General features: G+C 44.9%; 1 protein-coding gene across 1 annotated transcript in view; it reads left to right on the top strand.

Annotated features, from left to right (window-relative positions):
- Positions 1–2,406: 2,406 nt before the first annotated feature.
- MYO1C (myosin IC) overlaps positions 2,407–13,289 on the top strand; it is a 28,346-nt gene continuing 17,463 nt past the window's right edge. Inside the window, exons 1-4 of the mRNA XM_009993295.1 lie at positions 2,407–2,424; positions 10,028–10,087; positions 11,183–11,338; positions 11,936–12,051. Coding sequence (XP_009991597.1) covers positions 2,407–2,424; positions 10,028–10,087; positions 11,183–11,338; positions 11,936–12,051 — 350 coding nt within the window. The remainder of the gene's footprint in view (positions 2,425–10,027; positions 10,088–11,182; positions 11,339–11,935; positions 12,052–13,289) is intronic.

The raw sequence follows: 13,289 nt of genomic DNA, 5'->3' as shown, positions 1-13,289 counted from the left end.
ATAGTGCCAGTCATGAAATAGCAGCAGTGGAGCATGGTTTCATGGTTCTGTCTGTTCAATGGTTAGAGGGCCTGCCTCTTGCTGCTGCAAAACGTGGGTGATGACTGCCACGAGGGACCACTTGAAATGGATTCCAGGAAATGAGGGGCTTGTAAATGTTAGGTCTGGGCAGATATTTAGAGAAGGGCTTACTCAGTAGTGCTTCATGCTGCCTGGGGTCCTGCAGTCACATCTGCTCTCAGACTAATGCACCTAAAAAGCCTCTTGCAGCCTTAGAGAAAGAAAATTGGTTTATTCTTTTTTTCTGTTATCCTATGATAATGAGAAAAGCCTTCCCACTCTTAAGAAAAGAAAAAGAATATCCTCAAAAAGAGTTTTATGATGACAGGAGGGCATTGATCAGTTTGCCACCCCTGTTCACCTGCATGTGGTCATGAGCTGGTGATTAGAGCTGACAGGCAGTGTGAGTGACTTCAGTGTGATACCTAAATTCCAGAAGTATTTGAAGAGATGCAGGAGAGAGGCAGCAGTAGTCTTTTTCCAGGAGATGATGCACAGCAGGAAAGTTTGTTCCCATCAGTTTTGATAAAGTTCTTGTGGAAAATCAGGTGGTGTTTGGATCAGGCTGATGTTTGCTTAGTGCAGATGTGGCCACATGCATTTAGAGCTGAATGTTCAGCTGATGAGTCTGCAGTGTTAGACTAAATCTGAGACTTCCTAATTGCAGGTCCAAGGTACGTGTTTTGCTCTGTGTTTGTGTGGTGCCTTGTACTCTGGATGAACCTGCATCTAGTTTGTAGCCTTTTGCTGTGCTCTTGGTTAATTGTAGGGTCCCATGTTATGGATCCTGTGGAGAGAGCCTGTTACATGGTGCAGATTGTTGTTGCCTGTGTTGAGAGACTTGCAGACAGAAACCCATCATCTTCATTAGCTGCTACTAGTCAGATCAAATAGCTGGCTAATTTTTTAGTCACTGCTGCTTGGAAATGTAAGGTACTCTGGCTCAGAGCAGAACTGCTCTCCTTCAGGGGTCTGCCTGGCCAGACTGCAGCTTTGCTCTTCTTGTGAACTGCTTTTGACTTGAACCATCTGAAGGTTGGTACCCCTTAGCTGAGCTCTGTGCCAGAGTAGCTTTATTTCCTATACCTGAAATTCACTTTAGGATGAACACAGAGCTTAGGCCATTGAGGAGCAAAATAATTAATACAGTCACAGAATAATTTTGGGTTGGAAGGGACCTGGTCCAACCCCACTTCCAAGCAGATCCTATTTAGATCAGATTGCTCAGGCATTGCCTGGTTGAGTCTTGGATAACTGCAAAGATGGAGTTTCAAAACTTCCTGGGGCCCTTGTCCCAGTATTTTACAGCACTCATTGTGAAAATAATTTCCTAATCTCTCACTGGAATTTCCCTTCTTCCAGCTTGTGTCCAACCTCTCATCCTTTCACTTTCCACCTAATACTAGCAAAAGCTGTCTATACATTTTTATTTTGCTCAAAATGCCCTTATCTCTGAGTGGTAGTGGTGGGTTTTCACACTCGTTGGTTTAGCAATGCCTGTTAGGTTTTTTTGTGTAAAACAAAACCCTAATGGCCTCAGGGAGACCTGAATGTGTCCTTCTGTTTGCAAGGGCTGGAGACAACAGGCAACAGTGGCTTGACTGTGACCTACTGGGAAGGTTTGTACTTTGTAGTGCAGGTTATTTTGTGATAAGGACCTCGGGGACCTCCATATGGAGTGGGTGTTTTGAGGGTGGATGTCTCAAAATGTTTCTGGAATTAAATACTGCTGAGCCAGTAAGCCAAGTCTGTGCAAGGGCAGACAGGGCAAACGGTCTTACCCCTGCACCCTTTGTGGCCCTTTGATCTACAGGGAGAGTGATTACAAGTGTAACTGTCGGCCCAGGAGGCTGTGCTGTGGTTGGGGTGAGCTGGGCGTGGGTTTGGGGAGCCCTCTTGCTGCTGCTTCCACGCAAAAACTTGCCGCAATGAAGCAGATCGCTTCCTGTCCCGTTGGCTGTGGTTTCACATGTCGGGCTCTGCACCAGGTTTTCCAGAGCCTATGATTACTTTTCTTTCCGTTTTCCCCTGTCACTGGGCAGCAGGGATTCCCCAGGCAGGGGACAGCTGACTTCTCTTCTTTGGGCTGCCTCTCCCTATCCGTCTACAGCGACTCTTCTCTTTGGAAGGGGAGTTCCTCTGCCTCTCTTTGGAAAACGCCCTCTCCAGGATGCTCCAGTAGGAGCTGGTGGGAGGGAGGCAGTTCTGACTGTGCCGAAAATGTAATGAAAAAAAAAAAAAAAAAGGGCAGTTGACAGAAGGGAGAACTTGCCCTCAGATTCCTGCTTTTTGTAGCAGCGTAAACTAAGTCTCTGCAAGTGCTGAGGGAGCTGGCAGGAGGCAGAAATGAAGTTCAGAGGCGCGGTAAGATTTGTTCAACTGTTTCAGCGTTTTTGCAGCTTTCGGGTGTGTATCTAGGCTGAGAAGAAGGGAGGTAAATTCTCAAGGCTTCAGGAGAAAAGTTAAATGCTTCAGCCTGCTTTGAGAAAGACCCGTTCTTTGGAAAATGATGTGAAAGGGGTTGAAATAGAATTAAAAAAAACAGGTGACACGTGTTTTGAGGAGCAAGCCAAGGTGAGAAAGTGGGAAGGGGGGGGGAAAGTCGTGCTCTTGGTTGGGGGAGAAGTAAGGGTGGAGTTTTCACTTGGGTGAAGGGGCATGGAGATGTGAACATACTGTACTGAAGCTGTGCTCTGCTTGGGTCCTTCCCGGGACGTGGGCTTCTTCCTCCATGACTGCCACCCTGGGGAATAGCAGGAAATACCTGCTCAGGGACTCATTGCCACTCAGTTCCTCCAGGGTGCATTTACTTCAGCAAAGCTTTATCCATGTTTTGCAGCAACCAGAAAGCCTGGATCTCTGTACTGCATTGCAGGACAACAACCAGGAGCTGAGAAAAATAGGTGGCAAAAGATTGAGAAGACTAGGATTGTTACCTGGAAAAAAATGAGTGAGAGAGGAGGGGAAAAAATAATATATACAGTAGTGCCACAGAGGAGGCAGATTATGAGCTCTCTTTTTTTTTGTGTGTGTTATAACATAGGAAGAGGGACATTCAGTTATGGTAAAAGTTGTCAAAGCGATGCACAGATGATTTTCATACAGTGCATAATTAGGCCACAGAACTCACTGACACTGGAAGATGCTGAGATCAGGAATGAGGGAATGTTATAAAAAAAGTGTACATGCGCTTCTGGGGTGGATAAGAATGTACAAGGCTTTAATGAGTAAACTTACCAAATTTAGGAAGGATTGAAAATGTCATGTCTGTAGAGTTAAGCAATTCTCTGCTGAGGAAGAGTTACCATGGGACTAGAGTATCCCATCCCTGCTCAATCCAGAGATCCCTGCATGCTTTCCTGAATAGCCTGGTGTTGACCACTGAGAAAGGGGCTTAGTATTGAAGGGAAGCACAGAACTTCTGGAGGCCCTGCCTAGTCCTTCCATGCAGCAGCACAAATGAAGGTAGAGATGACAGTGCTCGAGGGGCTTGTGCTTGGATTTCTGTTGGCATGTAGGATGGTGGAGCCAGGAAACCTCTGTTGAGCAGTGGATATTGAGAAAGGGTTTCAGACGTGATACGTGCAAGCGTGATGAGCAGTGATGTTGCCGAGGGTGGTGCTTGATGTTCTCCCAGAGAACATGTGGGTGTGGAAGTGCCCTTCACATGCCCTGGGAATGCACTGGAGTGCTTGTTCTGTTCGGAAAGTTTTGCTATCTTTGAAAGACATAATGGTCTGAAATGGTTGTGTGGGGTGTGTGGAATCCAGTGGAGAAGTTGGGAACATCTGGTGTGGGGAAGGGCAGGACTCTGCAAGGGTAACAGTGGGAGATGTAGGAGAGAGGGCAGGACATGAACACTGGGGGTCACAGCAGCAGGCACCTCAGAGCTGGCAGGTGAGCAGCTGCAGCTGTGACTCTTACCAGGGTTTGAGTGTCTGCTCCCCTCTCACCCGCTCAGTGCCATCTGGAAGGCAGTGGCAAAATATAGCTGGAAGGGCAGTGATCCAAGTTTTTGGTTTTTTCCATCTGTTTGTGTTCAGAAGCTCCTGGGACATGCAGAGCCTGAGGTCACAGGTAGCACTGCTCTGCAGACTCTGATCAGCAGCATCTTTCAGCTAGCAACAGCTTATGTCGTCTGTTCAGGAGCAAAAATGTCAGCTCCCTAAATATAGAAATTTAGTGTATTTACTTTTCCAGCCTTGGTGATCTTTCTTTGCCTAGTTCAATTTTTTTGCTGCTATTTTATATTTAGCTTGTGGATTGAAATATCAGCGTCCCCTCTTAAGGGTGAACATTCTTCCTCTCTCCAAATCTGCTCTTATAACCACCTTTTTCTTTTCGCTATGAATTTCTTCTTTTTTCCTAAGTTATTTCCTCCCCCCAAAACCCCATGAAGTCTAGAACATGCTGTAAACATTGAACAAATTATATTACCTGTTTGCCATGCAAATCTCCATGGCTTTCTTTGGTTTCTGGTCCACCACAATTTACATTTCTAATTTGCATTTAAGCTCCTTAGATGGATTCTTACTGTTCTTGATGTTGCAAATGTCAGATGTCACTGATTAGTATATTAAGAGTCATAACGAGTTGCAGCAACATCTGCACTCTGCATTATTGTTTTTCCAAAGATTAAATTTTTGCTTTCACAGTTCTAACTCCCCATGACCTACGTGCATTTGATAGATAATTAGAATAATGCATTCAGTGGGATACGTTGCTTACATTTCCCACTCTGCTGTGCATTTTAGGATGGGAGATTAAATGGTTCTCCAGCTTGGAAAGTGAGGGAGGCAGAACTTTAACTTTTAGGCAATTTGCTAGTGGGGATGTAAAAAATATTTGTGAGAGCAGAATGTGCTGTGTTGCCAATTATTTTATGTTTCATTGTATTCCAGCTTGTCCCTTCTCAAAATATGGAAGATGTCAAAATAAATAGTTTACAAGAATTAGTCAAAGAACCAGAAATGCTACTTTCTTAATATAACTTTTTGAATATGTTTTCTGTAGTTAAACCCTTCTGACATGGGGTTTAGGATTGGAAGAGAAGTATCAGAAAGGGAGAACCAGGTTCTGAGTGTGGGCAAGTGCTCCCTGACTCCAAACATTCCTTTGTTGCTTATGTATTGCTCTAAAAGAAGCAAGAATAAAAAATAATTCTGCTATAAATGGTCCTTGAGTGGCAGCTGCTGACGTTGTAACTTTTTTGCAGGTTGAGGTTCTTGCCTTTTAACTCCACTGGTCTGTGTCATCAGAGTAGTTATCTGGGTTTGATCTCTTTCAATACAACAGTTCTGATTTTTCTCACATTGTCTGCTCAGAACAACTTATTAGCACCTTGTAGGAAATATCTTCATGTGCCTTACATAACTAAAATAAAAATAAAACCTTTCCTTTTGTCATTTCAATTTTTTAGACTCAACAAGCTGAATACATGGTATTTCTGTCATATCCATTATTGTCTGAGCTCAGGTGGCTTCAGAAGGGACAGATAAATCCATGTAGTTGGTTGCAGAGGATTTTTACGTAAGACCCAAAACTGCTTCTCCAGGAACCCTCTCTCTAACCGAGCTGTTGACTCTGAAGAGATCTGTGACCAAAGTGTGCAGCTCATTTTCAGTGAGGATCCAAAGTGGCTGCACTTCAGTCTGTCAGGGATTTGCTGGCAGGTGGCAAGTGCTTGACTAAGATCCCTTGATTCGAGTCCACCTCAGCTGTTTTCATTCTTGTTTTCCCTGTGTCAAAGAGGAGCTATCCCACTCTGCACCGCAGGAATTGAGGCCATGGGTAAAATAATTGATTTTTGTCTGCTCTACTGTCTAGCCCATGCCGTGTCCAAACCCTTTCTTAGGCTGTAGAGTGGAGCAGAAATCAGAGGAATTTTTTTTCCTTCCTGCAGCTTTGGCATGGCAGTGAAGAATGTCATACTATCCAGGAGACAAATGCTTTTTAACTGCCACCTCCCCACAAGAAGTTCATTCTTGGTTCAGACTTCTTATTGTCTTCCAGAATCTAATCTGACTTTCCCTTCCCACTCACATTGGGTTCTTGCCTGTTCTTCCGTTCCCGGCTTTGTAACTATTTCTGGACTCCACAGATCAATCATCTTCCACTTGATCCCAGGATGGATCAGAGAGCACCCGCTTCCTGTGGTTGTTCTACTGCAAACCTTCTGGTCTACTAAATAGATACTAGCTAGGTTGTATAAATGTGCTGTCACAGGAAAGCACTGAAACGTCCATGTTAGATGTAGAAGCAGAAATCTTGCTTACCTGCCATGACTTGTCTTTCTAAATCAGATTATTATAAAGCCTCCCTGCTCCCTAGGATACCAGTCACGTTGACAATACCAGGTGCTTTTATGTGCATCACTTATGGATGCTCCAGGAAGGAGTGAGTGGCCTGAGCTGTCAGATGATGCCTATTCTCTCAGCAGTTTGGCAGCACGTGTCTGCCTGGGATTGCTGTGCCAACACTGAACACTCAGGTCCCTGTGGGATAATCAAGGCTGGAAAATGTTGGTGTAAAAGACTCCTTCCTACTGGGCTAGGTTCCTGTGCAGTGCATGGGCATAGACCAGCTGATGGACAAAGCAGGGGAAGGACTTTCTTGCTCACTTCAGCCCTGAGTTCCTGTGCTTGTGGCAGAGCTGCCCTCCATCTTCTGTCACAAAATTTCCCTGGTGTGCTCAGACTGAGTGACTCAAGTACTTTGGATTTCGTTGTGCAGAGCAAAATGTCTTGGTTTTATTTTTTGAGGTGTATTAGATCTCCAAGTCCTAAGCAGTGGAAAGTCTTTATCATACTTTGCCATTTAGCATAGTTCACAAGAAAAATGTTTGTTTGCACCTTCACAATACCATGTCAGAGAGTTACCAGTTCAGTTTAGGAAACTCTGGTACAGCTTGAGTGCTTTTGTACTCCCAGGAGCTGTTGTGAAAGTATTTTCTAGTCTTGTTGACTCTGTTGTATGAATACAGAGAAAGGCTGGAATCTCAGCCAACGTAAACCTGGCTCTGCAGTCTGCATTGAGCAGCACAAGTTTACATCAGCTGAAAGTCTCTCCCAAAATTTAATCACACAGAAGAAAAAGGCATGTGGAAGTACCACTTGGGTATTGGCACTGACTTGGTCCCCACCATTCAAGAGTGATGGCTTTTCCATTCCTGGCAGTGAGCCACTGTTGTGCTGGTGCCTCTGGAGAAGAGATCAAAAGCAAAGAGTGGGTTAAAATAGTGTGGGAATGAGTGCCTTGGAACTGTATCTCAGGGTGGGTTTGAGAAACACAGTGGCAAAAGTCAGCTTGTGCCTCTCTCAGGCAGAGGTGACCATGAGGATATGTTTTACTATGGTTTGGAAGGTGAGAGTGAAGGCACAGACACTCCTAAGCCCACAGGCACCAGGATCAGATGCAGATTGCTCAGATTTTTGTAATTCCCTGTTTGCAGCCTGTGCTGGGTGTGGCACTGGTTTGGTATCTCCTGCAAAGGTTGGGATCCTCAGCCTGGTCCTCCTTTTCATCCGTATAGGCAGGGTGAGGTTGCTCACCTCCCTACCTGTTACTGTCAGAAGGGCACCCATGCTCCCTCTGCCCCTTGCCCTGGGTCTGACACTCCCCTGGATCCCATGCTAAGGTGCTTCTGCTCACTATGCTGACAGAAAACTGCCAGCTTATTTGTTCCTGGTTTTTGTTTGCTGGATTAGTGAGTTGCATCAGTTCAGCTTAGAGAGGGGTAATTGCTTGTGTTAACACATGCCAGGGAGGCAAAGTCCAAAGGAAGGGATGCATTGGGTTTGGTGGTGATGGCCCTGGCACTGCATCTAACTTGCCTCTGAGGTGGTAGTTTCACAGGCACTTAAAACCATTAGGGACTTGCCTGCTGTTGAAATACTTGCTGCTGCCCATCTCCACTGCAGTTCCCTGTCATGTGTGGCTGGATCTGTCAGCTATTGTGAGTGAGTCTGTGTGGAACCAGTGTGGGAAAATGACCAGGATTAAAATAATAATAAAAAAATCTGAGTTAGTTTTAATCCATGCCAGATTTCCAGTCTATCTTATTGCACAAGTACTAGGGCCAGTGCAAGCCAGAGGGTGCAGCTGCACAGAGGGCAGGTTGGATGTGCCTTTCGCTGGGGTTCTCAGCGTCAGAACAGCTCCTCTGCCACTGCCACTCTCTCAGCAGCTTCCAGGAAAACTGATCTTCACAAGGATGGCTCTAATCAGACTGTCACAGCCCACATTCTCCTGATTATTTGGAATATGTACTCCCTGCCACGGGGTTTCAGAGTTGTCCAAGCTGATGTGTAGTGCAGCACTGAGCAGAGGCATGAGGGGCCAGTCAGCTGGAGGTGTGTGGGCAGAGATAAACACATCCACTGCAGGGACCCTAAGGGAGCCAGTCCTGTCCACAGGCAAGCTGCTTTAATGGTTAATTAGCTTCACTGGAACATTGGAGCCCCCAGACTGGGTTTTCCAGCATTAATTTACAGCCACCAGATTTGATGTCTGCCCGCTAACAGAAAATAATTAACATTTTAATTATTTTAATTTATTCAGTGCCTTACTGTCACACTCATCATTCAGGAGGAACATATGGTCCTCATTGTGATTGCTTTTTTCTAAGCAGTGTCTTCTTTACTTCCTTTCTTCCTTCTGTGTTAGTGTTCTATTTCCGTTTTGCAAAATGGCCTTCTTTTCACCTCTTTTCACCTCTGTTGAAGTTACTGGCAGTGAAATAGTTAATGTTGACATTTTAAGTTGGTGTTTGGCTTGGACATAAGCAGTTAAAGCAAATGAGCAAATCCTGGCACAGAGCAGCACATACTGCTCAGCTGTGGTTTATGACTGGTGTTTATATTTGCATTGAGCTCAGGCTTGTGAGTGTACAACACAGTGATTCAAGTTCATATTTTCTGGAGAATAGGTAACCTGGTCACATTTAATTACTGCTGAAAAGTTGTATGTAGGTATTTTTTTAAACTGACCAAAAAGGTAGTTAATTTTGTTTTCACAGAGAGAGGTTGCAATTGGATAAGAAAAAAATGTGAAGGAAACTGAAAGCTACTTAGCCTTAAATGCATGTCCCAGAGGAGGCAGCTGAAGTGCAGTTTTCTGTGTTTTAAGTAGGATAGATGGCAGCTCCTTGGGCTGGATGTGTGCAGCTGGGATCAGTCTGTCCCGAGCTGGAAGGAGTGGCTGATGAAAGAGCTGCTGAAACTGTTCAGTGACGTTTGCTGTGAAAGTCTTTAGGATTATATAAACTGGGATTAACTGCGAGAGTGGAAGCTTCTCCTCAGTTGTTTTTGAGGCAGCTGTGTTTTAAAACTGTTTTCATAAACGTACCCGCTTGAAAATGAGTTCTTTTCTATTGCTTTTGCCCTGGTGCCCATCACCTTGCCCAAAAGCTGCTGAAGGATTGCACTGTTCTGAGAGAAGCATTCTGATTTCTAGACAGAGTTTATTTGTAGGTGATTTATCTCCATTTCTTTTGCCTGCGTTGTCCTTTATCTTGCCACCTGTCTTCTCCAGGGCTTATCCCTTCACCTTGGCACAGAGGGGAGAAGAAAACAACAAAGAACTTTGCTGAAGGTGTAGAGGAGTTGCTTGGAAAGCTTTGGGCGTTTTAAGATGCTTACTTATGACAGTATCCACAGAATTCCTCCTAAAGCTTAGAAATAAGGCTTTCCAGAGCATGAGACTAATTGGAAAATGAAAAAAATAAAAAGGGGGGAAGTAAAATGAGGTTTCTTTGTGGTGTTTGAGCCATTAGAGTGGATCTGGATTTGAGATTTCCTAGTAGCTGGTTGTAGGAACTAATTTTTCTTGCTAAAAGCTGCTGGGGTTTTTTTTGGGTCCAAATTTATACTTCAGTGGGTCTTGCCTTTATTACTACTAATCAAAACTTAAGCTAAACTTTCATCTGACCAAGGTTGTGTTTATTTTTTGTTTCCCTGCACGCCATCAGTCCCTGTGCTCTGACCACTATTATATCTTGAGAAGGAGCAGAAAGGAACTACCTGACAACGTGAGTCAGCAAAAATAATCTACATCATTGTGCAGGGTTTTGGGATGCCTGGGGATTGCTATCAGTGCTTGAGCCCATTTAGGAACACATTCCTGTGGTGTTTGTGCCAGGGGTGGCAACATCCCAGAATGTAACGTTCTCTGAAATGCATGAGTGCTTTAGGGAAATGATTTAGGAGATGAGTGCTTGCTATGAGGAGTCTGCAAAGTAAGAAGGATTTGAGAATGTGGTAAGGAAATGCAGACAGATGTGAGGCAAACTGCTCAATACACTGTATCTCCTGTCTGATTTCTGTGATGTTCTCATCTTCTGTGCCTTGTACATGGTCTGGCTCTTGGGTTTAATTGCCTTTAGCAGAAATTTTCCCTGCAAGAGTGACTGAGTCACTTGGTGCATGTTTCCTCTCCCTGTTTTTAGTACATGAGGTTGAGTGAAATAAGCAGTCAGCAGACCCGTGTTTTCCGAAGATGGTTGTGTCTGAACCACATCATATTGAAATTGTCACCTTAAAAGAGGGAACAGAAGTTGCTTGATGCACGGAGTAGATGTTAGTGTCACCATAAATTCAGTGGCATGGGAAGCAGAAGTGCCCATTTCTCATTAGTTCTGAATTTTCCCATTGGGTGTCTTGCTAAACTGGTCAGCAGCGAGAAGCTGTTTGCTCATGAGATTAATCATCATTAGTCATAAAAGATTCCTTACCTCGAAACGCCTTCCTGGTAGGAAATGAGAGACAAAAGCAGAGAGAACATGTTGCAGTCTCACTCCTGCTGAAGGATACTTGGGAAGGGAAATTGTAATTCTACTCTCTTTATGAAATGCATGTTTGATGGATTGATTTCTTTAAAGTGATTGGAAATTCAGCAATAACTTTTCCCTAATGCTGGCTTGCCTGCCATCAAAGCAATCAGCATAAACCAGCTGATAAATCGTTAGAAGAGATGGAGCAGTGTGCTCAGCAGTAACTGCAGGGGGGTTACTCCCATATCCTCTCCTGTTTATAGGTTGTCTGTAATTGTGGGGGTGGTTCCTGTGGGAGTATGAGCTGTGTACAAACCCACAGAGATCCCAACCTTCCTCTGCTTGTGGTTGCAGGGAGCGGGGACTAACGGCATCCGGCTGACCATGGAGAGTGCCCTGACAGCCCGTGACCGGGTGGGGGTGCAGGACTTTGTCCTGCTGGAAAACTTCACCAGCGAAGCCGCCTTCATTGAAAACCTGCGGAAGCGCTTCAAGGAGAACCTGATCTATGTGAGTAGCAGGGTGACAGACACCAGTGTCCATCAGGCACCTGAACCCGGGTGTTTGCTGCAGGAAACACGCCATAGCTTTGCTCTGCATTTGGATTTGGAGATGGTGGCAGCAACATTTAATAGACCATGGTGGCTTGTGTCAGAACTGGTCTGGGATACTGTCCTGTCAGTAACTGTAGGGACTCACTGCAGTGCTCCACTTGAGGTCTGCTGGCATTTTCAGGTCTTGCCAGCACTAAAAATCCAACTCACACCACAGTCTGTGTTGAGCTTTCAGTAACCCCATGCTTGAACTTGATCCTAAATCGTTTATCAGAAATAATCCAGTGTCATTGTTTGTTAGAAGCTCTGTTTGCAAGTGCTGTTTATCCGGCAAGGATAACATGTCTAGTGTAACTCCTGCAATGCCATTCTCACTGTGTGGAGAGGTCACTTCTCCAGCACCCTCGGCCTCTTTGGAGCCCTCAGCAGCATCCCCAGTGTACAGGGCAGGCAGCTCTTGTCAATAATGTGGAGCCTTCACAGCAGTCTGGGCTCTCAGAGCACCCGCTGCCAGACCTTCTGTAACCTCTCTGCTCTGTGTTCTCTTTTTCAGACATACATTGGCTCAGTTCTGGTGTCTGTTAATCCATACAAGGAACTGGAAATCTACAGCAAACAGAACATGGAGCGGTATCGTGGTGTCAGCTTCTATGAAGTTTCTCCTCACCTGTGAGTGGCCTGTGGGTAAACAGTGCAGTTGGTGCCATTCCCAGGCAGATGTGTGCAGTAGTGACACGTGAAAACAAGCAAATAGGACTTCTCCTTGTCCCAGATGCAGCACTAAAAATCCCAGGGATATAAAGGATCCTTCAGAGGGTGTGGTATACAGCTCTTTCTATTCCTGTTCCTCTCTCCAAAGAGGATGAGTTGCCTTTGCAAGAGCAGTATTTGGAAAGGGAGTTGGTTCCTTCCTGGCTGGAGGAACAGCTCTGCTTACCCAGCCCTGGCAGGACAGGAGTTCATTGTTCCAGGGTTACTTGGGGTCTGTGTGTCCAGGCTGTGAGCTTCCCCTGCTGCTGCCTGGCTCATTGAGTAGGGGCTAACTAGGAAAGAGTTTTTAGGGGTTGCTTTCCTACCTCTGCTCTTACTGCCTGGCCAATATTTATCTGGTATTTCCCTTGTTGCTAAGATACAGTCAGGCTGTTGGAACAAGGAATGTATTTATTTACATGGTCTGGCCTGGTGAGCATTCCCAATTTCCCATTAAAAAAAAAAAAAAAAAAAAGTAAAAAAAAGTTTGAGGTTTAAAGTTATTTTTGAAAGCATTTGAATTTTTTTGTCAGACTGAAAGAGGAAGATGACTGAGAGCTGAGGGTATTTGGCTCCAAAATGTGTTAACGTTTTCTTTCAGGACCAAGAGCCAAATTCTGAGCACCTCTTGGAGGTTTTTTTGTTTTTTGTGTTTTGGGTTTTTTTGTGTGTTTTTGGGGGGCTTTTTTTGCGGTTTTTTTGTGATGATGTTTTCTTTTAAGAGGTCTTGGAAGACTAAATGGTATTATTTTTGAGCAAAGTATTTGGATTGTTTCTTATTACTGGCACGTAGCCCAAGAGCGTCAGCAAAACAGAATGCGTTGAAAGCACAGGGGGAGAGAAGCACCATTACTTGAGAAGGTCTGAACACTTGAAGTTGTCTTTGTTGTGATGAAAATGTGATTTTTATGGTTTTTTTCAGGCTTTTTGTGTGGCACTGTGTGGGGAATGGTTAAACCTGAAAAACCCGTGCTAAGACCTCCCCTTAATCTAGACGTGCCAACACGTGTCTGCATGCAGATGCCCCAGCTGAGGGATCTGCCCCAAGAAGGTGACTGGCAGCAGCTTAAATCAGCATCAGGCAGTTCCTGGTGAGGCAGTTGAGGGGTGCAGAGGTCACATCTCTAGCTACAGGTTGTCCAGCCTTGACTCCACTG

This window comes from Chaetura pelagica, unplaced genomic scaffold (genome assembly GCF_000747805.2).
Source record: "Chaetura pelagica isolate M959 unplaced genomic scaffold, ChaPel_1.0 scaffold193, whole genome shotgun sequence".
Classification (NCBI taxonomy): domain Eukaryota; kingdom Metazoa; phylum Chordata; class Aves; order Apodiformes; family Apodidae; genus Chaetura; species Chaetura pelagica.
This window is presented reverse-complemented; position numbering and strand designations above follow the sequence as displayed.